The sequence below is a fragment of the Oryctolagus cuniculus genome, chromosome X, assembly GCF_051225735.1.
Source record: "Oryctolagus cuniculus isolate XC-2025 breed Fujian yellow rabbit chromosome X, ASM5122573v1, whole genome shotgun sequence".
Taxonomy (NCBI): Eukaryota; Metazoa; Chordata; class Mammalia; order Lagomorpha; family Leporidae; genus Oryctolagus; species Oryctolagus cuniculus.
In genome coordinates, this window is record NC_142888.1 from 70,057,511 (window position 1) to 70,080,402 (window position 22,892).

Here is a 22,892-nt window from a genome sequence, read left to right on the forward strand (position 1 = left end):
TGTTGTTTGCTTCTTATGTATTTCAGTTTTCGGTAAAATGCATATAAATTTGTAGAAGTTGGAAGATAAATATATTATTTTTGAAATTACCCTTTCTTCCACTCCCATAGTCTAGTAGGAGATACATTCCCAATGGACAACTAAATTAAAATATAAAATAATTTATGTGTAAAAAGTTTCAGGTTTTTGTTAGTATTAACTTGAGCACTCACCCCAACTATCCACTCCAAGATGTATCTTGACTAGCCAAAGGCTCAGGGCAACTGCCCTGATTCATCACATTCAGAGAAGTGCTGAATTTGGCTAGAGCACTTGAGTGAAAACACTGGATTAGTTTATCCTAATCCCATATGTGTGGTGCTGTGGCCCACAGATCCTTTTGTAATGTGACACCTCATCTCCACCTCTGCTTCACTAAGGTTACAACTACAGAAAAAGAGTCATGATGACAGGTTATAAAGTGATGACATTTTTGTCAAACAGTTATTTCTCCTGCCTAGCGTCACGATTTGAAGAGGATCCAAACTTGGTTTTGCAAAACAAAGCTATTAATCTACCAAATACTATTTGACCTACGTATGGGTTTCTGTTAAAGAACCAATACAAAGTCTATGTAGGTAAAGCATTGTGTAACTTTTCTACTTCAATTTGTGTCTTAGGGAGAAACCATGCCAGTACCAAGGAGTAATCTATTTTGTTTGTGTTACTATGAAAGCAATTTTTCTAAAATTTTCAAGATTCAATAAAGCAGAAGATCAATATGATTAGATATTAGTATAATTAGTAAGAAGGTCACAAAATCTTTGTGTCACAGAAGCTATATGAAAATTCAATTTTAGGCAAAATTTAAAGAAATGTAAATTATTAAAGCATCAGTATTTTTAAAACAATTACCATAAAAATAAAAGATGCACTAAATATATACTTAATGAAAAGCCCTTTAAAGATATTAAACAGTTTTCAATATAAACTCATGATTTTATTCCTTTTTTGTTCTAGTAATATTCTGAATTCTTTATAAAATTTCTACAACTGAAATGTCATTTGTACTTTATTACAAATCCAAAAAAAGATTCTGCCATATTTAACAATAACAAATAAGATAATTTGTTTAAGAACTTTAGTGATACAACTTACTGTACTGTTATTTCAAGGTTTTCTATTATATTTAGCATTAAATGGTATATCTCTTTTAGGTACTTCAAAAATAAAACCAATAGGCATTTCAACTAAATAGAAATATCCTGTAACTATTCTCTGTACATCTGCTTACCATAATGTATGTTTACATATTAATGTGCAGTACAAATTTGTAAACATGAACATTTGAAACTTTGAAAGGAAATGATACTAGTCTTTCCTCTCAATATTTTATTGAAACAGCATGTCAAAAGTTGGCCAGCACCACACATGTAAATAGTTTTAATATTGGATATGTTTCAAATGTTCTATGTATCTATTTGTTCTGTTTTATGTTGCCATCCAAACCATGTTTATTTGTACAGCTTTAATACAAATTATCATTTAATTGCAGTCCAAACCTAAGAAGATTATATGTATACCAAGGCACTTATATCAAAGCAGTTGCCACTAATGCCTAAGCTATGCATTTGGTTTGTTTGAAACTGCTCCAAAAAACATGCTAAATTCCAGTGAAATCAACTGGTAAACTGTTGCTGTATACCAGAGTATTATTGTTATTTTGGCTAATTGAAAATTTTTCAGCACAATGGCAACATATCTCTAAATTGGTGTAAAAACATTGTACTTCTAACCAGTTAATTCAATTCACATACCACAATACATGCAACTAGACATTCCTAAATATATTCACATTTACCTTTCCACATTAGTATATGTAATTTATAGTATATGTATGCAAGGAGTAGGCATTGTTTGTAGCATCTATTTTTAGGAAGCAAAGAGAGGAAAGGCAACACAGTGTAAATTATTTAAGAATAAAATTAAACTAATACCCAACTGGTGTTATATGTTCCCATATACATGAGAGGTCTTCAAAACGTTCATGGAAAGCGTGTCTTATGAAGTAACTATGCATGAATCCCATTTTTTGCACCACAACAGACTATCTTTTAATTCAATTTTTCCATGAGCTTTTGGAGGTACCAGTGTATATTAATATTATAGTGTGACATATACAATTTATCAAACCGCACATTCAGATAGGGAAAAGACTTCTAGTGAGATTCAGCAAGGAATACACGCACTATGACTACTGTCTCAAAGCATCTAAATTTGTCATTGGCATGCATGTAGAATTTTATAAATGTTATTTTAATATTTATAAAAACATTTACTTCTGTCATGTTCTGGCTCAGCATTATACAAGGAATACATATAAGGTACATATTACCTGCTTTATGTGTAGTGTGATTTTCTCCAAGGTATATAACATAAATGATTAGGAGAATGAAAAGGAAATCTTCCACAATGTCTGATACAGATGCTTGTCTTTATTTTTGTTGGCACTTTGTCAGGTTGTCAGCGCATCATAGGACTATGATGGTTCAGACTGATTCACTGACTCATCACTTGCAGATTCTAATTCTTCGTTTATTTTCATGCCACAGACATGCTTCATCCTCACAAAAGAATGAAGTCATGTCCATTCCAAGACATATGGGGAAATCATGCCTAATAGCAGTGAAATATCCTTAACTTTTATTTTCATAGCTTAGGGAAAGTAAACCTCTTCATTTTCATAGTGCAGTGAATAGGAACAGTGATATTCATGAGTTTGAAGGCTCTAAAACTATGTAAAACCTGAAGTTCTATATCACACTTTAAAATGTAATCTCCAGATGGCTTAGCTATTTTGTATAGTGAAAAGAAATAATAGTATCAAAGAGTTTGATGCCCTAAATTGTGTTACCAGTAGTTATATATCTCTTTTTAAAATGTAATTAATAGATCTATCTATCCACTTAGACACGAGTTTTACAACGAGGTTCAAATTTTCAGTTCTTAATTTTAGCTTCACAAAATATTACCTTCCTGACCAAGGAATCTGACTGCAAGTCTGAGCTTGATTGAGCATTGTGCAAACATAAGGTAACGTGTTTTCTGACTTATTTTAGAAATTTTACAGAATTGAGGCAAAGTTTGCTTTTTCCTTAGATTTCTTTTGGGTTAAGTCATATGGGCAAGTCAGATTAAGAATCAGACTTTATCAATTCAGTTACCTGAATAAAGACATTTTCTTTCAAGAGGGAGGGGGTACTCATATATGTGTGGTCAAACTATATGGAAATAGAGGTTTTAATTAGTAGATTTAGAGGCCTATTAAGTATAATTTGGCCACTTTCACTTGTTAACTATTTCACATCTTGTCTACGTACCTTTTGATTTTTGTAGGCTTTTAAATCAAACCTAATGTTTAGTTCATTCAGTTCAAAGTGATAGTATTCTATCACATTTTGTTTTTATTCTGCCACCAGAGAGTCAATTTACCAAGTTACTCGGGTTTTGCAGAGTTAAGGAGTAGGAATTTCTTCAAACAGAAAAAATAAGGGCACTATATAACTATGTGTATTAATTAGTTATTTACAGATTCCTACAGATTTATAACTTTCTCAGAAGCAGGGATTATTTGCTACACCTCTTGAAATTTCTTCCAAGCCTAATTTTATGTGAAGGCTTTTCATTGGGTACTTTTTCAATTAAATGTGTGAAATGATAGTTTATAAAAATGATACAAAATAGTTTAAGATATATACATACCTAACTTCTAGCATTCAGACTTTGATTTTTTATATTAATCGCCATTGTCAATGTAATTCCATATTATCAGTTTTAAGTGGGAAATACACAGCAAATCTATCTGATACATAAAGTATGGGCTATTTGTACTCTGTACTATCTATAAAATTAATGCCTCTCTTAAATAATTCTTTTAAAAAACAGATTTTCTTACTTGTTCAATTAGATACTTTCTCATCAATTACTGAGGTTCTTCCTTTTAAGCCCTTGGAGTAAGTTTCAGTATAATCTGACATGGGAGTTTCTGCTAAAAAAAACTTCCTAATTATTACACTGATTGAAGTTAGCCTACAGATTTCCTGTTTTGGAGTAGACAAAGATAAAGTGTGCTTGTTGCTTTTAATCCTGTTTTAACAAATTTAGATTAAGACAGATTTTATGCCTTGAAGACCTTTGTAACAGATCCCTACTATGTATAGGCCACAAATACTTCTTCTTAACTAGAATACTTATTTTGAAAACTGTGTGCTATTATATCCATATTTCCAAGAGTGAAGAACATATAATTTTTATGAATACATAGCAGGGCACATTTATAAGGCATATTTTGGATTAAATAACCATTTGAACATAATAAATAATACTTATATGTTCTTCCTAATTTATTTAGGAAAATCTTGAAAACTCAGTTTAGCAGTTTGGGTAAATTGTCAAAAGTCAAGTCATGTCATTGTGATATTAAGGCCCTTGAATTAATAAAATGGCTAGAGTTACTGGCATAAAAAATTACAATCTGATTTATGTAAAAGACATACAGATTTTATATATAGATTGTAGTTCATAATTCTGTTCAGAATTTTAGGATCTCATGAAAGAAAACTTTTGAATTTTGTGTTACTTATTCTACTTTCATCTTGTCTAATTTAATGCTATTGATACACAAGAGTGGAATTAAATTATACTCATGTAATTCTATCTTCATAATTATAGCCTCAAATGTAGTTTCCTCCTTCAAGCCATAGTTTCTTAATCTTTTTGGAGAACTATAATCATTTTTTTTTTAAATTTGTTTTTAAATATCAAGTTTGTTAAAGAAGTAAATAAGCTTCATCTAGGAATGATCATCGAAAAAGGAAATAAAAGATCACATTTATTTAGAATAGTTTACTTTTCTTTTGATCTTTGTGCTCCTTCAGGATTAAATAGTTCTTAGGCTACAAGGATTAATAAAAATAATTCTAGAAAGTTTATTTCCTTATTTGTACCTTGAAATTAGTATTTCCTTCAATAGCAAAGTATAAATGTATAAGGCAATTAAATTTTCTTCTACAATAACTCTGATAGATAATCACAGTGAAGCCAATCTTCATTAATGAGACTGAAATTGTTTCACCGCTTTCATAGGAATGACATACGTCTCTTGGTTATTGTCAATACGCTAAAAAAAAAAGTTGGTATGGTAAACTGGCCTCACCATAATTGGAGAGCCCATCACTCGACATCAGTTTCACTGGAGGACTCTCTCATCAAATAATATTTACCAAGTTTCTTATTTTGGAGCCCAAGGCCACTGTAATCAGCGATTCTGCAAGTCACATTTGAGTGTATACCCAACTTCTTGTGAACATTAGATAAGGCACTTAAAAAACTTAACAGAGCAATGCTGTCTGGTTATGAAGCTTTTTAAGCTCAATAGCAGTTTATCTTTCTTTGGCTACAAATAAAGAAAATATGTGCTTACATGTAATTGTATTAGAAATTGATTGTTCCATTAAAGACAATGGTTAATTGTTGAATGCCAATGAGCATGATTACATTTGCTTTCTCTAAAGGAAACTTGACTGTTGTCATTCACTTTGAGATGGTTGGCAGCATTTACCAGTCTAGATGGCATAGAGAAGTTATACCTATAAAAGCCATAGGGAGGATGGAAAGAGCAACTGAGTGCTTCTCGGGCAATGGAGTTGGGTGGGAAAATGTTTCCAGATGCCTGTAATCCATACAACATTTGACTGGCAGAATTAGATGTTTGAAGACACTGCCCATTGAAGTCTTCAGAGGAACCACTTTTTGAACCAACAACCCCCAGAGAAGATAACATGGGCACTTCCATCATGAGTGGGGCTAAAGGGTGAGAACTGTTGCTGCTTGCTAGCCTTTCAGAAGTAGGTAAGACAAAAGGTTGCTGTCGCCAAAAATCAGCTGGACAAATTTTGTAGCAAAGGGGCAAGTTGATATTGTGCAAGTATGTCTCCGGACAGGGCATTCCAAGGGAGCTTGTAGGTAAGTGAAACGTTGGTGGAGAGCAAGGTGGAGAAAGTAAGGAGTTCAAAGGAGAAGGAGCTCCTCCACTAGACGTCACTGGAGATGAGCCACTGCTTCCACCTGTGAATGACAGTTCAGTCAATGAACAATGAACTTAGTATCCCAGTAGGATCAGTAATCATATCCATCACCACCCGTTTCGTTTTTAGATTAATTGTCCATGCAATTTCAAAGCTCTTTTAGCTAGTGTGATAAAGGACGTGCTCATTTCTTTAATCAGAGTTGAGTAGAGCATCTCTGCTACTACCATGATTACTTTTAGCCTGACTATTATGTATCAGGTATTGAGCTTTCACTATGCTCAAAGACTGTACTAGGCACTTGAAACATATTTAACCAAAGAATTACAGAAGAAACCCAATTATTATAAGATCAGGAGTCAATTACATCTTATAAATCCAAACTAGCTTTATATTTTTAAACTTTAAAATATTATAAAATAAAAAAGTAGTTAAACAGATTGAACAAATGGATTGCTTGTTTTGGATTCTATAGAATGTTCCAGTTTAATAAAATGTCAGTGTACATGAAAATAAACTTGTATAAATGAAAACAGCACATTTAGAAACATTATTCTTAAATTTTTCTTATATGAGAATTATGGATGGAGCGACTTCCATGTCACACTGTATCAAGAGTTTGAGACAATTTTACAAGTTAAGAGACATCAAGAAGTGAATGGAAGAGTTTGTATCAGTGATATCTGATACAATTCTTTTATGGTTTTCTAGAACCTACTAAAACTAGGGGTAATTATAAGTTCTAGGAAAATCTAGATTCTTAACTATTTTTGTAAATGTTTGAATTAAATAAAACAATTGGTTATTGACTGGATTTAATGAAGTTTTTTTGGTGTTGCTGTTTTATTCTTTTTTATTTTGTTTATGTAAACATAGATTATTTCCTATAAACAGGTTGGTAGTATCTTTTATAATAAAACATTCAAACATTTTAAAAATTGGTACTCCTGGGCCGGCGTTGTGGCATAGCGGGTGAAGCTGCCATTTGCAACCTTGGCATCTCATATAGGCAATAGTTCAGCTGCTCCACTTTCGAGCCATCTCCCTGTTAATGGCCTGGGAAAAGCAGCAGAAGATGGCTCAGGTGTTTTCACCCCATTTGGCAGACCCAGATGAAGCTCCTGGGTCCTGGCTTCAGCCTGGCCCAGTGCTGGCCATCGTGGCCATCTGAGGACTGAATCAGTGGATGAAAGAGCTTCCTCTCTCTCTCTCTCTCTCTCTCTCTCTCTTTCTCTTTCCTTCTCTCTCTCTCCCTCTAACTCTGACTTTGAAACAAATAAACAAATCTTTAAAAGTTGGTATTCCTTTTGTTTGAAATTTGAGAGCATACTGGACATCTTTTAAAACACTATTTTAAATTATACATTAATGATCATCTTATACATTTCTCCTTTGTTAATGCATATTTTTGGCTTCAATATTTTAAAAGCATGCTGTCTAGATGCTATTAGTTAATTGATTTTGCAAAATATGTGTTCATATTTTCATATGTAATTCCCTAAACCACATCAATACAGTAGTACAGTGAAATGTCTCACTAAATGCTTAGATTTGATTTCTTCATCTTTCAATTGATTTTTATGGCATCATGTAAAATTCAACCCAACTATAATGTTGATGGTTTGATCTATAATGATACCTTGAATTAAGGCTAAAAAAATTCATATTGCTGGCAAATAAAAATTCTTCAATTTATTATTAGTTATAATAGTAAAGGAAGATATTTACTTCTATTATTTTTCTATTACAGGCACCAAATTATCTACTTATTATTATTATCATGTAGTCATATAAGGTCCTGGGAACAAATATCTTGTAAATATTTGAAAAGCTTATGTTAATGAAATTAATAGTGATCTTAGTATTATTTGCAGCATTTACTTCCCCACTGTCAAAAAAAGAAAAATTATACCTAAGGGACAGTGTAATTTAATAGAAATCACTGTAACTTATGCTTCAAGTTTCTAATAAAATACAAAATATTCATTTTAATAGCTAACATATTTACAAATGAGGCCAAAAATGCACCACAGGCAGATCTTGAGTATGAGACAGAGAGATGTTCTCGGAGATCCGAATGTTATCTAGTATTTTCAGAGTATAAGATAACTTGAGGAGACAGATGTCAGTAAGTCCCCATTATCACAGCTCTACCCTCTTCCTTCATAACAACTTCTTGCCCTTTTTATATCTTATCTCCTTATCCAGGTACATATACATCCGCTTGTTTGTAAACACACATTTTCTGGGTTGTATTTATCCCCTTGTGAAGTATTTGGTTCAGGTTTCTGGCTGTTTTTATGCCCTTAATATGTAGAAAATTTACAAGTTATCTTACTTTGTGTATCTGCACCAAAGGTTTTAAAATCCAGAGTGAGAGAAGGCCTCCATGGGTAGGTTTCTAAAAGCCCATCCAATACACCCCTAAAAAAGAAATTCAACTTTCAGCAACTTCAGAATGCAATTCCCAAAAGTAATGATTTACATGAACTTCTGAGTGATTTTCTAACATCTTCTATGAATGATAATCTGAAATATTTCTCTTTTATATCTAGAATTTTGAAAAAAATTCAGTCAAACCCAGAGTTCTAGAATAAGCAGTACCTTAAAAGTGGGTAGGAGAGAGTGTGAGAAAAGGTAAGATTTTAGAGACAAAACATCTGGTTCTTACCCTAACACCTACTAATTGCAGAACTTAGAGTCAGTTTCCTTATCTTTAATACTTGTGAAAAAGTGTACATAAATAGCAGGTGTGATTGTTAGGTTGCTTACCTGTTTCTTCCAGGATCTCTAAATCCTTTAGCAAAAGGATTCCTGTCTATTTTCAGTTTGGTAATCTATGGATTCAAAAGGGAGAGAAAGATACAGTGTTCTTAGTAACAAGACTGTCACTATTGCTTATAATTGTTACAGTAACCACCAAAGACTTTGCAACCTGTAATGCGGCACCTTGAATAAACGTAATCATATTGATAAGTCATATTTGGAATGATTAGACTGTTTTCTCTTTGCTCGCTTTGCTGTGCTTTCCTTTCTAACATCAGATCCACACAATTTATTAGCAAACGTGACTTAATGGCAGTGCAAGAGAGCTATGAATCTTTTAAATTTTCAAAAATGTAGTCCATAGAGTGAAGCTTGCCTCCATCTCAAAGTTCCTCTGGGGGCCATTCCCACTGCCCTGAATCCTGGCCAGGTTTACCTGCTGGTTCTGGTAAGCTGTCACTGTAGTGAATTCCGTTTCTTTAAAGGAGAACGTTTTGATCCCTTCAGCAGGCAGAGACTGAATCCGGGACAGGTCAACCCTGCTGTCTTGCTCCATCACGTGCACACGGGGTTTGTACTTATGCATGGACTGCAGAATGATCTGGAGGAGAAATAATCAAATGCTGCCAGAAAAACTAACTTCCCCTTCCTAACACTTTCCCCCTCTCAGACAATCCCCAGTGCTAGACAAATGTGAAGCTAAACTGGGGAGGCCCCGGAAGACACTCAAGAGGACCTTTGTTGTGCTATTTGGCCCCCAACAGAGGCGAAGCGTTTCCCCAGCAAGGAACTTCTGCTGTTTCTTCCAGGAATGGTTGTATTTCCAGATTGGGACCCTTTTGTGTTTCCCTCCGTGGGTGATCATGGGACATAGAACTGTCACCTTAATGTCATTGCTTGCTGCAGATTTCCGGGGCAGTAAATGATAGGTAACTCCATCTCCTAATCCCTAGAGCCCCCTCTCTCCTTTGGGGGCTGGCAGAGGAAGAAGCACACCCAGGAAGAAGGTTGAAGGACCAGATCACTGGACCTGAAAAGGCCTTCCATGGGGGTGGGTTGTGGGGGAGATTTCTAGACTGTGTTCTGGGATTCCATGCTTCCATACTGGCACCACATCACACCACACTGAAGGTGCGCACATGATAGCAGTGTGAACTACTAGAAGGAAAATCAAAGTCCCCAGTGTGTCCCCAGGAAGCCAAGGTGTTTGAGAGCCCTGGGAATGCATTCCCTGACACTCTCCCTGACCAGATATTTTGGCTTAAAAGGATTTCTTTGGATCCTAAAACTCCTGAGGCTGACCATCCCTAACCTCCACAACTCTGAAAGGTCAAACGTTTCAGGAGCCCTCAAGTGGCTATTTTACTCACATACCCACTACTTGGACAGGCACTATAGGGTACAAGATGTGCATTTCGGAGAAACCTACTTCTCCAGGGTGCTGTCAGGAAGGAGCTTGGCACCTCCCTCCTCAGGGAAAACGATAGATCGTGCTCACTTACATGGCCTTTGTCGTCCATCTCATTGTTGGTGAGTTTCACACGGTCGAAGCTGATGATCTGCCGCATCCAGGTCTCTCCCGAGCAGGGCGAGTCCGGGTGGACATAGAATCTGGGAGTGATGCACGAGTGGTCTGTATTCCCAGCTACCATCCACTGTGAGCTGTGATACACGTACCTGAAAGGCATGGAGTGTGGTGCTAGGCACAGTGGGCCAAAGCAAGGAGTAAGAGAAGCAGGTAGTTGGGTTTTGGTTCTAAAAATTTGGCTCAAGATTAGCCCACGGATCCGAAAGGCAAGTAGCAGAAGAACCAACTTGATTTTCAAGGAGCATCCAAGGGCAGAAAACAAACTGTAGATAAGCATAAGTTATCAAAATACAATGAAGTGCCAGGGCGAGTAAAATTTCATGGGATTTCCGAGTCTGGTTTGTATTTCCTCAAAGAATCTGCAAGAGAATGGATCCGACCCATTTTACCGCGCAGAGACGCAGGAAAACTCCACGAGCGTCGGAAAAGAAGAGTCGGGGAAGAAAACCGGCGAGGAGGATGTCCGTCTAGCCTACTGTCACCAGACGTTTTGAAGCCCTTTTGTCAAAATGTCTTCGCATCAGAAAACCCTCGGGAATCCCGCCCCATGCTGCGCCAGGGCTGATTTTCAGTTTCCAATCCGAACCTCTCAGCTGTGCGCGGTATTCTCAAAGCAGCTGCAGTGCGAAAAGCACTGCTTGTTTCCAAGCCAGGGCCCCAGCAGGCTGGTGAGCTGCGCTTCCTCCTTTGCCGTGAAAACCAGCGCTGGCAGTGAGACAGGCTGTCTCTTTGGAGGGCCAGGCACTCACCACGGAGTGCCACATCCACAGTCCTAGTGTGGCTTGCTCCTGCACACTCCCCTAACTCAGAGTTTTAAGGCAGAGCGCAGCCCCCTGGAGCCTCTAGGTTGCTAAGTCTGGAAGGACGGACCTCTTGGTTTTAGAATAACTCGGGTAGTTTCACTCTGCTCTAAATCAAAGGCTTACACCCTCAGGCCTCACTACCGCTTCAGACGAAAGGCTAGAGAAAGGAGGAGAGACCCGCCCAGCGTTCTAACAGACCCACTAGACGAGCGAGGGTTAATAACCAAGGCATTGCTTCAGGTGCCTGCTGCCAGAGTCAGGCAATTCAGAACCAGAGCATCCTCAAAGTCGGAACCCACCTCGAGCCTCCAACATCTCCCTCCCCCCTCCTCCGACTTCCCTTTGGCCGCTAGAGCCCACTTTGTTTTCAGAGACCCCCGCCCTTCCCGGGTACATTAAAACACCAATTGCCGCCCAAGGCCTAGGAATGGGTGGGTGGGGGCAGGGAGTGACTAACAAATCTGCCCTTCTCTCACTCTAAATCCTGATTTCAGTGAGAAGATTCCACTCCCAAAGCCCAGGGACAACAAACCCCCAACCCTCCTGTTAGAGTTTTCAAAATACTCTCGTTGCAAGGCTCAAGATGGGGTTGCCTGTCTCCCGCTAGGTCCTCCTGTGGGCCCAATTACCTATAGCGTTTGGAATCCACCGGTACCACATCGATGGCCACGTAGTACTGCTTTCCTGGGTCCAGTCCTTTCACCTTGACTCGAACTGAGGGGAACATCCGTCTGTGGCAAAGAAAATAAAGGCTAACCCAGGAGCTTTTTGGACATGTTTGGAAGGGGAAGGGGTGGTAGATAAATGCTGACTCCAGTGAACAGAGAAGGGAGTCACAATACCCTTTCCACTTCATGACAGGTTCTTGCTACATAAGGACAGATTTTCGTAGGCTTGATTGAAAAAGTCCAGGATTTCTGACTGAAGAAAAATATGTCATAGATTGTGTCCACCTCCCTCCACCTCCACCATCATAATAAAAAGCTGCAGAAGAGAAAATGGGAGAGAAAAATCTCTGCCTCTCCTTCGAATTTTCAGAGGTATTTTCTGTGAGGCAGATTTGGAAAGGCTGAAATTAGGAAGATTCCAAAAAAAAAAAAAAAAATCCCCCTGCTGCTCTGACGGGGCTGCTTCATCCATAAGGTTGCCTTAGGAAAGGGCCACCGTTAAGTGGCCTGGGACAGGGACAGGGGCAGTGGGCTGGGAGCCTGGATGAGGAGATGCTGTCCACTGATATCTGTGAGGCTGTAACTGAAAGATCTGAATACAGCCTAAGATGTGGGGAAGGCATCTGGCACCTGCCTGGGAAGATCTGAGTTTTGTCATATGCAACCCAAGTCAGAGCTGGAGGAGTCAGTTCTTGGAGTCAAGGTGTACAAGAAAGGAAAACTGAGCCACTTAGTGGGGCCAAGTACAACCTAGCTTGATCAATGGAGGGGGCAGTGGCTTTCTAGTGTCTGCCAGGGAATTGGAGGGGGGAGGGGTATCAGAGCCTGAAACCAGTGACTCCACATCTTACTAAAGCCTCACATTAAGCGCGAATGATGTGTGACCCTTAAGAACAACTTGAGCGGAACCGAACCTGCCAGCCTTGGTAATGATCATCTCAGTTCCAATGTCATGGAATCGCTTCCACAGCTCGGATCCTTGAAGTTCCACGTGGATAACATCTTTCTCCTCTAGACTGTCGCGGCTGTTGCCGTCGCCACCGCCGCCGCCGCAGCCAGAGAGGGTAGTTGAGGGTTCTGTCTTGGGTCGCTTTTCTGTTAGACACAGAGATGCCCAGGGTTTGACAGAGCTTCGAAGGTCACGCGCACTCCCTTCTAGATGGTGCCTCTCTTGGAGTAGGCAAACCTAGTTCCCTCCCCAGGAACCCTGGTCGGGGGAATCCCCCAGCTCCCCACAACCCCCTCTGTGGTCTCTCGTTGGGGGTGGGGGGCCAGGTCGCGCCCTGTGAACGGCGAGACCCTTTGGTTTTGCCCGTCTTCGCTCTCCTGGAGCCGGTTCGTATCCGAGACAGGATCCCCTCAGGATCTGGGGAAGAGTGCTGCTTTCTATCAGGAGGAACAGTCACCCTCTGGCTCTCAGAGCTTTGAGGGGGTCGGTAAACCGCAATTCTTCACAGGAACGAGTACCCTCCCAATCACCGCAAAGGCGCCCCAGGTAGCTCTGAAAGTTTCTGCCAAGTGCCAGAGATGTCTCACAGCCCCCAGCGCAGCTGTCCGATTGGGCCAGAACGTCCGTGAGTAGGGCTTGCCGCCTTACTGCAGCACCCAGAGCCAGGTGGAGAGATGCAGGTCCAACTCGGCACGGACGGCAGGTTTAGGGTTTCGGGGTTGAATGGGGCTACTCACCGGGTTGCTCGCTCTTCCTTGCAGCGCCGCTCCTTCTCTCCTCCTGTTCCTCTCTGCCCTCTTTCTCCTGTAACTCAGACTGCGCCTTCGCTCTTGGATCTTGCAGTTTTCTTTTGCTGGTTCTCCCCACCAAAGCTTCCACCGAGAAGGCGTGTGCGCGAGAGCTCAGAGCCATCCCTGAAGGGGGTGAAGGGAACGCGCGCCACGAAGTTTCAACCTGAGTTGGGTTAAGGAGGGAGCGGGGAGAGAGCAAGAACGCAAAGGATAGCCGAGCGAGGGAAAGCAGAAAAAACCTCCAAATCCGGAAAAACAAGTTCTGGATCTATATTCAAAGAAAAAAAATTCTCCGCGTGTGTGTGTGTGTGTGTGATTTTTTTATATATACATGTAGTTTTTCTTTGAATAAACAAAATGAAAGGAGAGAGAGATTAAACTGGACTCTAAGTCCTCCGGAGTCTAGTCTCCCTGCCTTTTGCGGTCTCCTCCCTCCCAGTGGACATGTGCGGACCATCAGTCCCGGATTCAGGCATTCCAGGACCTGGCAGAGAACAGAGATTGGCAAGCGCGGGGCCTTTTAGGGAGCGGACCTGCCGCCAATGGCCGCTCAGGCTGCTCGGATTGGGAGATACTGTTGCATCCGACTGAGTGAATACCCGCCGGTCGCAGCCTCCACTGTTTGTTTTGGAAACTCTTGGAAGCATAAAGAAAAAAAAAAAAAACTGTGAGTGACACTTCAGAGTCTGACAGGGAGGAGGGGCTGGGGTTGGTGGGAAAGGGGCTTCAGTTGGGCTGGGGTGGGGCAGAGGAGAGGAAGACACAAGGTTACTGTTTTACATTAAATTGTAAAACTCAAAGACACGAGAAATAATTGCCCACGAGGGGCCACTTTTCCAACAAAAGTGCAAATATTATTTAACGAGATCCAGAGAAGTGTACTGGGGACTTTTGCTCTCCAGTTAAGGCGCCGGGGAAAGGAAGAGAAGTGCAAGCTTTGTGTGTTGCTGGGCTCTGCAGTCAGCATCTGAAACTGGGTGGATGATTGTGCCAGTCTGTCCTCTCTCTCCTGGTAGGGGGGCGCAGGCAGGGGCAGGCAGGAGGCTTCCACTGTCAAAGATCAGAGCAAGCCGGGGCCTTCAAGCTCCTACTCTGCCTGAGCCCAATAATTTCCACTCATAGCCTTTTCTCACACAACTTGATCAGCACACACACAGCCTAGGGGCTTTAGGGCCACCATCCGAGATTAGGGCAACAACAGGGCTTTTGCTCCCAAGGATGTGCGCACCTCAAAATGTTGCGATTAAATAATTGATTCCAGTGTCTCACGAAGTATCTTCTTGGGCTTTTTATTTTTTCTAAAATGGATGAAAATGTTCTTTGTTTCAGGAAGAGATTTGGTGACTGCATCCCAGTAGCATGTTTCTGTATGCAGATGTGCAATGTCTGCTTGTGTGCCTGTGAGTTGGTCATCCACTTTCCATCAGAAATAAAAAAACCAGGTGCTTCAGGACTTTTATACAGATTACATCTGTACGAAAAAATATTTGTGCATATCCAAAAAAAATTCTACTGTTTTCTGCTGATGCAATTGTTCAAAAGTCATTTAAAGTCAAGTTAACTCCACTTAAAATGCAATAGAACTTGAATTAACTTAAAGGACCCCAGTAGTGCAGTTTGAGGGTAAGAGACTTGTGTGACCTTTTAATTTCAGCTACTTAGGTACAAGTGTGCCCTGCTAAGATTTTCCCTGTGATTGCAGTGGGAATGGTAGTGGTGGTGGGACATTTAGCTATGGACAGGACACCTTCTGGCAATTGGGTATGGTTTTAAGTGCTCCACTGTTCTCAGATAGCATGACAAAGGGTTAGTTACAGTTTGAATGCTGCTGAATGCTTTGGCCCATTAATTAATTATATACTGTCACCATGCAGAGCTGGGAAAGACACTATCACTATCCTGGAAGAACAGAGTGAATCTCAGTAGCCATAGCCAATTCCAGCATACAAAGGTACTTAAGCCTGGAAAATAGCAGGTCTGGCTGTCATCTTTGCCACATGCTCATGGGCATTTGTATCTTTCTGGAGTCATTAAGAGGGTGGGGAGAGGTATTTATCCATTCTCTGTTACTCAGATTACTTTTTAAAAAATCCATTGCATAAGTTTGTAGCTAAAGACACAGCTCAGAAGCAGAAAAGTCAGGAGTTTATTTGTTAATTTTAAAGTGGTAATCACCATGTAGCATTTTCGCTGGTGTTTTGTAATATGGGCCTTTTCTTGCCTTTGAACTCTGGCTCACTTTATTGTTATAAGACAGGGCATTACCTTGTATAACTAGGAAAGTTTTTTCTTGATGAGCTTTAAAAATAAAAACCTATTTCTGGAAAAGTAAGGTAAAACATGTTTACTGCAATGTCCTTTCTGGTACTATAGGATGTGATTTTTTTTAAAAAATCAAGTCAATAGTATATCTTGGGATGTAAGTTTCTTTCTTTGAAGAAAAAGTATTCTTTAATACTTATTACATCCATGAAATTTAGTCATCCAGGACTTCTCTTTGTAATCTAAACTTTCCCCATTCTTATTTCATTATATTTCTCATAATGTCTCATTTCTTCCTCATGTGTGTTGGGACTAAGGTATAGTTATTTTTTGTTAACTTGTATCTGAGAGAAAAAAAATGCAAATCCCAGAATCAGCTTTGCAATCTGTTCAGCTGCTGAAGCACTAGGCTGACAGGTACTGGGGCCTGACAATTATGCCAGCAATTCATTCTCCACACCTGGAAATCTCTTTTGAGTAGTTTTTCTGTTTCATCCAGTAACACCAATAAAGTTTTAGAAGAGACTTTTCCACGCAAGGAGAGGTAGTGGACCATGTGGAGAGAGGCGCTGGGAACTACAAGTGCCCAAATTAGAAGGAAATGTCTTTAAAAAATTAACAAAAGGAAAATCCTTAGAGTAAAATGTTGGTTTAGAATTGCCCCCAAAACTAACAACTGGGAACACAGTGAGAATTCATTACTACAAGGAAAAAAATAAATTTGTTATTAACACAAATCAAACCTGTTCATCATCTATGGGGATACATAGGAGACTGATGTACCTTAAGAGATATATGGTTTATTAGAGCACTTACTGAATATGAAACCTGAGTCTGTTTTAAGGATACAGAAAGTAGTTTGTATCTCTAATGAAACTCTAAATATTTTATTAATGACCATAAATAGGTACGTGTATTAACTCATACACATTACAAACCGGGCCCTGAAAAGTACTGCATTTTGTGAAACGTAAGCATGGATGGAAGTAGACGTTCAGAATTATACTAATGTAATCTGAGAATTTTATATTTATGAGAAATTTATGACTTGTGAAGGGCAAAAATTCAGTGTTTCTCTGGCTTTCTATATAAGAATATGGTTTTTTGAAAGACAATTTATGTTTGAAAGGAACTATGCCTTTCTAAAGGAAAAAAAAATCTCGTGTTCTGTAGTACTTACTAACTAAAGGGTAGATGCCAAACCCACATGGAGGGATTCTAACCCCTACTTTTATTTATAAAGAGAAGACAGGAAAGAATGAAATAAGTCAATATATATATTTCAAATATATACATGAGACTATATATGTATGTGTGTATATGCTATTATCTATATATAGTATATGGGAGATTCAAAAACTTCATGGAAACATTGCATTCCCTTTAATTCAATTTTTCGATAAACTGTTTGTATACCCTTTAATCTCCATGTTTACAGTGTATATTATAAATAAATAAAATATTTGGTACCTAGTACCATTCTTTGGCAGAAGCACAAGCAACTTCTTGATGGAGATTATTTCTTCCAATTGTTATTAGTGTTTCTCTCTCTTGATCCTCACTTTCTCTGAGTAAGCTATTTTGGCATAGTTCTAAGCTTCTAGAATATGAATTTAGGTAAGTTATTCATGACTATTTCTTAGCATTAGTTGTGAAAGACCTCCCTAGAAGGAACACTGAGGAAAGCAGAGTCAAGAAATATGGTCAGCTTTCTCCCAACATCATTTGAGTACCTGAATTCAACATTGCCTGAACTAGGCAAATTACATGAGTATTCTTAGTATTCTTGAGCTTCAACACATGCAGACAAAAGAATCCTGCCAAATACATTAATCTTATAATAATTTGGAATATCACCTTCCCTCCAGTTGTTCTTTTCTTGTTCCTCCTTTTTCTTCAATACTACTGACTCTGTCAATAGGAAAGTAATGTACTATAGACTCTCTCTGAATTGTAAATTCAGAAAGCCAATTTGACTTCCTCAACAAAGAACTTTAATTCCTAAATGAATTCCTAGGACTATGATAATAAGTAGGAATAAGGCTCAACTGGTACAGCATTTAGGCAGACTCTGGTTCTAAACTGACCTGATTCAATTTCTGACTCTGCTATTTTCTATCAAAGTGATCTTACACAGATCTTTTATTTTTATTAAGCCTCTTTATTCTAAGCTTTTCCTTTTAATACCTTCATTCACAGTGTATATTTCTGTAAATGTGCATCTGAAGGTTTAGTAAGATAACTTATGCAAACTATTTAGCACTTTGCCTGTAACATAGTAAGCACTTAAATCTATTTTCAACATCAGAAAGATGAACTAAGTTAATTTCTAAAATGTGCTGATCTTTGTATCAACTATGCAAATATAAATATTTTGAGGCCTGACACTAGAAAGGGAAGAAATTTGGGTCAGTGTTGGAAATAGCAACTTTTTTAAAATTTATTTATTTATTTGAAAGGCAGAGTTACAGATAGGGAGATGTCGCTCCCCCTCTTCGTGGAGGAACGACACAGGACCCTGCGCTGTTCTTTCGTCTGCTCGGCCCTCCCCGGGTTTGCTGCTGGTTCTTCCCGGGTTGGCCACTATCCCTTCCACCTCCGTGGAAGGGCAGTTCCCCCTGGCCACATTCCCCACTTCCGCAGGGGAGCGGCACACCGCCGGCCGGCTCTCTCGGGGGCTGCACAGGTGTTCCCTCAGATGTTCCTGTTAGATGTTCCTGGTGCATGCCGTCTCTCTCCTCCTTTATAGTCCTCCTCCGCCAATCCTAACTCGGCTGCCCACACGCCGAGTACGCTGCTCTCCAATCAGGAGCAAGTCCTACAGTTTATTGGTTGAACTGGAGGCAGCTGTGCGGAAGCTGTTTACTTCTCTCCCAGCGCCATATTGTGGGAGAGCAGATGCATAGAATAAGTCTTAATTCCAGTAACTCAGTCTAGTCCGGTTTGCTCCCCACAGGGAGAGACAGAGAGAGATCTTCCATCCACTGGTTCATCCCCCAAATGGCCACAACAATTGGGACTGGGCCAGGAACAAGCCAGGAGCCAGGAGCTTCATCTGGGTCTCCCACATGGATGACAGGGGCCCAAACACTTGGGTCATCTTCTGTTGCTTTTTCCAGGCCATCAGCAGAGAGCTGGATCAGAAGTGGAGCAACCAGGACAAAAACCAGCACTCATATGGAATGCCAACAACATTGCAGGTGGAAGCTTAACCTGCTGTGCCACAATGCCCTCCGATGTTTTCTAAGGATTTTTTAAAAATATTAATTAACCTTTAACAGATTCAATATGGTTCATAGATACAATTCTAAAGAAACACCAACTTTCGGTTAAATCCTAGAGCAGATTCTAAGTTCAGAAGTCTTTAGGGGAATCACCTTCCTTAAATAAAGTTGAGAACTATATTAATAGTTAAAATTAGTAAAAGTGCATTTGAGTGTCAAAAATGCATGGAAAACACATCTTACAAAATGTATATTCTGATTTTATCAACTTGATTCTTGGAAAACATCTTTAATATTTTACCAATTCAATGTAGATATATCTTCTGCTTACATAATTAGATAGATCAGAATTTGTTAATGACAGGCCCCCAACACATAGCTGTGTTCTCACTCCAGGTAAGGAAGTGAACTGGTCTAATTAATATTAAGCTAATTCTCATACTGAGTCCTTCAATTCTGATTAGCTTTATTACATAGTATCTTGAGAAGTCTGTGCTTTTACATTTAACAATTCAGTTATGCATATCAAACTTTGTCACCCTTGTTTTCAGGTAGAGTGGAGAAAAAAGGGTAGGGAGACAAATTCTTTTTTCAATGTGTTCTTCCCATGGGGAGGACTGGAAGCTAAATGTTTATGCTTGTAAAAACATTACTGAAGGAAAATTTATTCTGTTGAATTTAATTGTGTGTCCATACTGCTAGAAATTGGTGAGAGTCTTCCTATGATAATAATTATAACATTAAACTTGGGTTCATTATATTTCTTTTTTTTTTTGACAGGCAGAGTTAGACAGTGAGAAAGAGAGACAGAGAGAAAGGTCTTCCTTCTGTTGGTTCACCCCCCAAATGGCCCCCAAGGCCGGCGTGCTGTGCCCATCCGTGCTGCTTCCTCCTGGTCTCCCATGCGGGTGCAGGGCCCAAGCACTTGGGCCATCCTCCACTGCACTCCCAGGTCATAACAGAGAGCTGGCTTGGAAGAGGAGCAACCAGGACAGAATCCGGCGCCCCGACAGGGACTAGAACCCAGTGTGCTGGCGCCGCAGACGGAGGATTATCCTAGTGAGCCGTGGCGCCGGCCGGTTCATTATATTTCTCAATGCCATTGATGTATATCACTAAAAAAAATCTTCATTTTTCCCACTTGATTCATAATTTAAGGTTGGTAGGCTTTTTAGAAATTCAAGACCTGGGAACTTTACCCCAAGAATTTTGAGAACAAATTTTCCATTGGCTTATATTGGGCAAAGTAGATGAATAAAAGAAAAACACGTAACGAGAGGAATAGGTCCATATGTGACCCGGCGTACCCTGTATGTGACCCAAGTAATTCCCAGAATAGAAATTTTAAGATCACCGTTTAGTTGCCTCTGATGGCTTGGAACTGTGTAAATAATCAATAATTATAAATGTATCCTTCATCTTTCAAGTCTCAAGCCCTCCACATCAGAAAGTTGAGCTTGAGTCAAAACTGGTCCTTCCTTATGTCACTTCTCTGGTGCTTCATTAGCACTTAGACAGTTATAGATAAACTGAATGCCCACTCAGCATTGCCGGAAATAATAATTCTCTATAGCTTGCACTTGTGGTGTGTGAATTTTAATGAGGCCTTTCTAACTATGGTTTTATGCCTTATACATTTCCTTTACCTCCTCTACCTCCAATCTTCTCTTTCTTGGTCTTTTCTTTCTTACTGACCTTTTCTTTTAAGATCACAGTTACATTCAGATATGCTTTATACATCATCCCCAAAGCAAGTGGTCTAGACTTTGAGAAATGGCTACAGGTAACAGCTTGACAATATTTAAATAAGTCATTCAGACATGCAGAAAATATCACTACTTGAATTACTTGAACTGGAAGTGCCAAGATTATTCCATTAATGAGTTGTTAGAAAAAATGCTGTTTATGAAGAGTCATCGTAGCTCTCTAAAACCAGGAAAAGGTCTGCTTTATCTCCTTTCCCCATACATTTTCTCACCAGATGAATCTACCTGCAATTAACACAGCCAAAACCCTGACATTAGATCATTGTCTGTCTCTATTTAACACTATTTTTCTTCTCTCCGTTTGTATCCCTTTTTCTCTTTTTTTCTTTTGCTTTCTGCTCCTTTTCCTTTTCCTTGTTTCTTTATCTGTTTTATTTCTCCCCTTCTTCCAGTAACGCTGCAAGACCTCTGTGGGGAGGAAGGGGATATAGGGGCTACTGCACAACCCTTCAGCCAGTTCCCTGACATCCCTTTCACTGCTAGGTGCCTTCCATAGACTTTTTTTTGGCTTTGAAGGCAGTTGTGGCTTGTATGTGTGTGCTTGTGTGTGTGTGTGTGTGTTATAATTTCTCTTGACCTGAAGCTCTACTGAGAAAGAGCAGGAACAAGTAAAAGAAGAAGCAATGTACACACCATTGCTCCACCCACTGCCCCCATCTACCCTTGGGTCAGTGCCCATGTTTTGTGTCTTTAGGCGTTCTTCTGAAATCCTGTGTGTGTAGAGGATTCGAAAATCCTTCTGGCTCAGTGGTGTAGAGGTCCTTGGGCGAACAGCCTGAGGAGAAGGCATCACTGCTCCCAGACTTTGGCCAGGGCAACCTCTGAGAGCCAGATACCTGCCACTCAGCTCAGTCACTTCTGCGCTAGCCACATTCCTCATCTTCCAGGGAGACACACTGGCCTCCTGCACTCACTCCATGGCTCTCGAAACTCATTCTCTGACTCCACCCCCTCCCCTCTTCCCATCCATGGGCATAGTTTTCTGGGCCTGGGGGCCTTCTGGCAATATCTCCACCCAGGGAGGGACTGTTGAATTCTTCAGGTATCACAGCATACCCTCAACACACAGGCCAAGTCTAGCATGCATTCATTTTAGGGGACACTAATATCCCACTTTGGGTCCCCTGAAAAGTGGTGATTTCAGGATCTCTGCCAGGAAGTTCCTAGTTGAAGGAAGATGATACCAATTACAACTTTAGCTGAACCTCCCTAATGATACTTGCCATGTGACAGCTAGCAGGAGCAGCAGAGGCTGACAATCCTGCCTGAGGCCCCCAAAGCGAACCCAAGGTAAGACAGGGGCTGTTAGCTGGGAGGCAAGAAGCTGTGGGTTGCTGTGTCAGGAGGCCCGGCTGGCCTAGTAGGCTGAAAGTTGAGTCTCGGGTTTACTCCGTGGCTAACCCTTCTCAAGACTCTTCTCAAGAACTCAGAGTGGCCAGGAGCCAGGGCGGCAAGAGGACGCAGCAGCTGGGGCAGTTGAGGGATCTGGGTGGCACACCCAGCAGGGTGGATCCTCCTTCCCCTCTCTGGTCTCTAGAAGGAAAACCTCTTTTGACTCAGGGCCAGCCGCGAAGGCTCAGCGACACTCTGATAGCAGTCTTCAGGGCCTCAAGGCTGCAGGCCCCTGACATCCTGCCTCGCTTCCCCTTGCCACCTGGCTGCACCCTGCTGTAAGCAGCAAGTTCTCACACCTCTTGGGAAAAAAACGCCTCTGAACCAGTAGATTGACTTTGCAAGTCTATGGGGCCCATCTCTATCCCCAGCGGGAGCACTTGCCTTTGGAGAACCTTTTCAATCCTCAATCCACAACAGCACAGCAGCTCCGCCCCGGGCCCAGCTCGCGGACTGCTCTGCTTTGCAGTCATCCATTAAGCGACCTACTCTGTCGCAGCGACCCACTCTGTCGCAGCGACTGGCGGCTCGGGCCGCTCGCGCTCTGAGCAGCTCACAGACACCCAGCGGCCAGTGTCGCTCTTCCAGTCCCATGTGTCCTGTGTCCAAACGTTCACA

The 22,892-nt window shown here is 40.4% G+C and overlaps 1 protein-coding gene across 1 annotated transcript; it reads right to left on the reverse strand.

Annotated features, from left to right (window-relative positions):
* Positions 1 to 1,018: 1,018 nt before the first annotated feature.
* On the reverse strand, positions 1,019 to 14,289 carry TBX22 (T-box transcription factor 22). The gene is made up of 8 exons (XM_002720231.5): positions 13,577 to 14,289; positions 12,805 to 12,985; positions 11,852 to 11,953; positions 10,334 to 10,508; positions 9,268 to 9,432; positions 8,838 to 8,902; positions 8,404 to 8,489; positions 1,019 to 6,105 (listed from the first exon to the last, which is right to left on the reverse strand). Exons 1-8 carry the CDS (start codon positions 13,749 to 13,751, stop codon positions 5,492 to 5,494), a joined length of 1,563 nt encoding a protein of 520 aa, XP_002720277.1. The 5' UTR covers positions 13,752 to 14,289; the 3' UTR covers positions 1,019 to 5,491.
* Between the last annotated feature and the right edge of the window lie 8,603 nt (positions 14,290 to 22,892).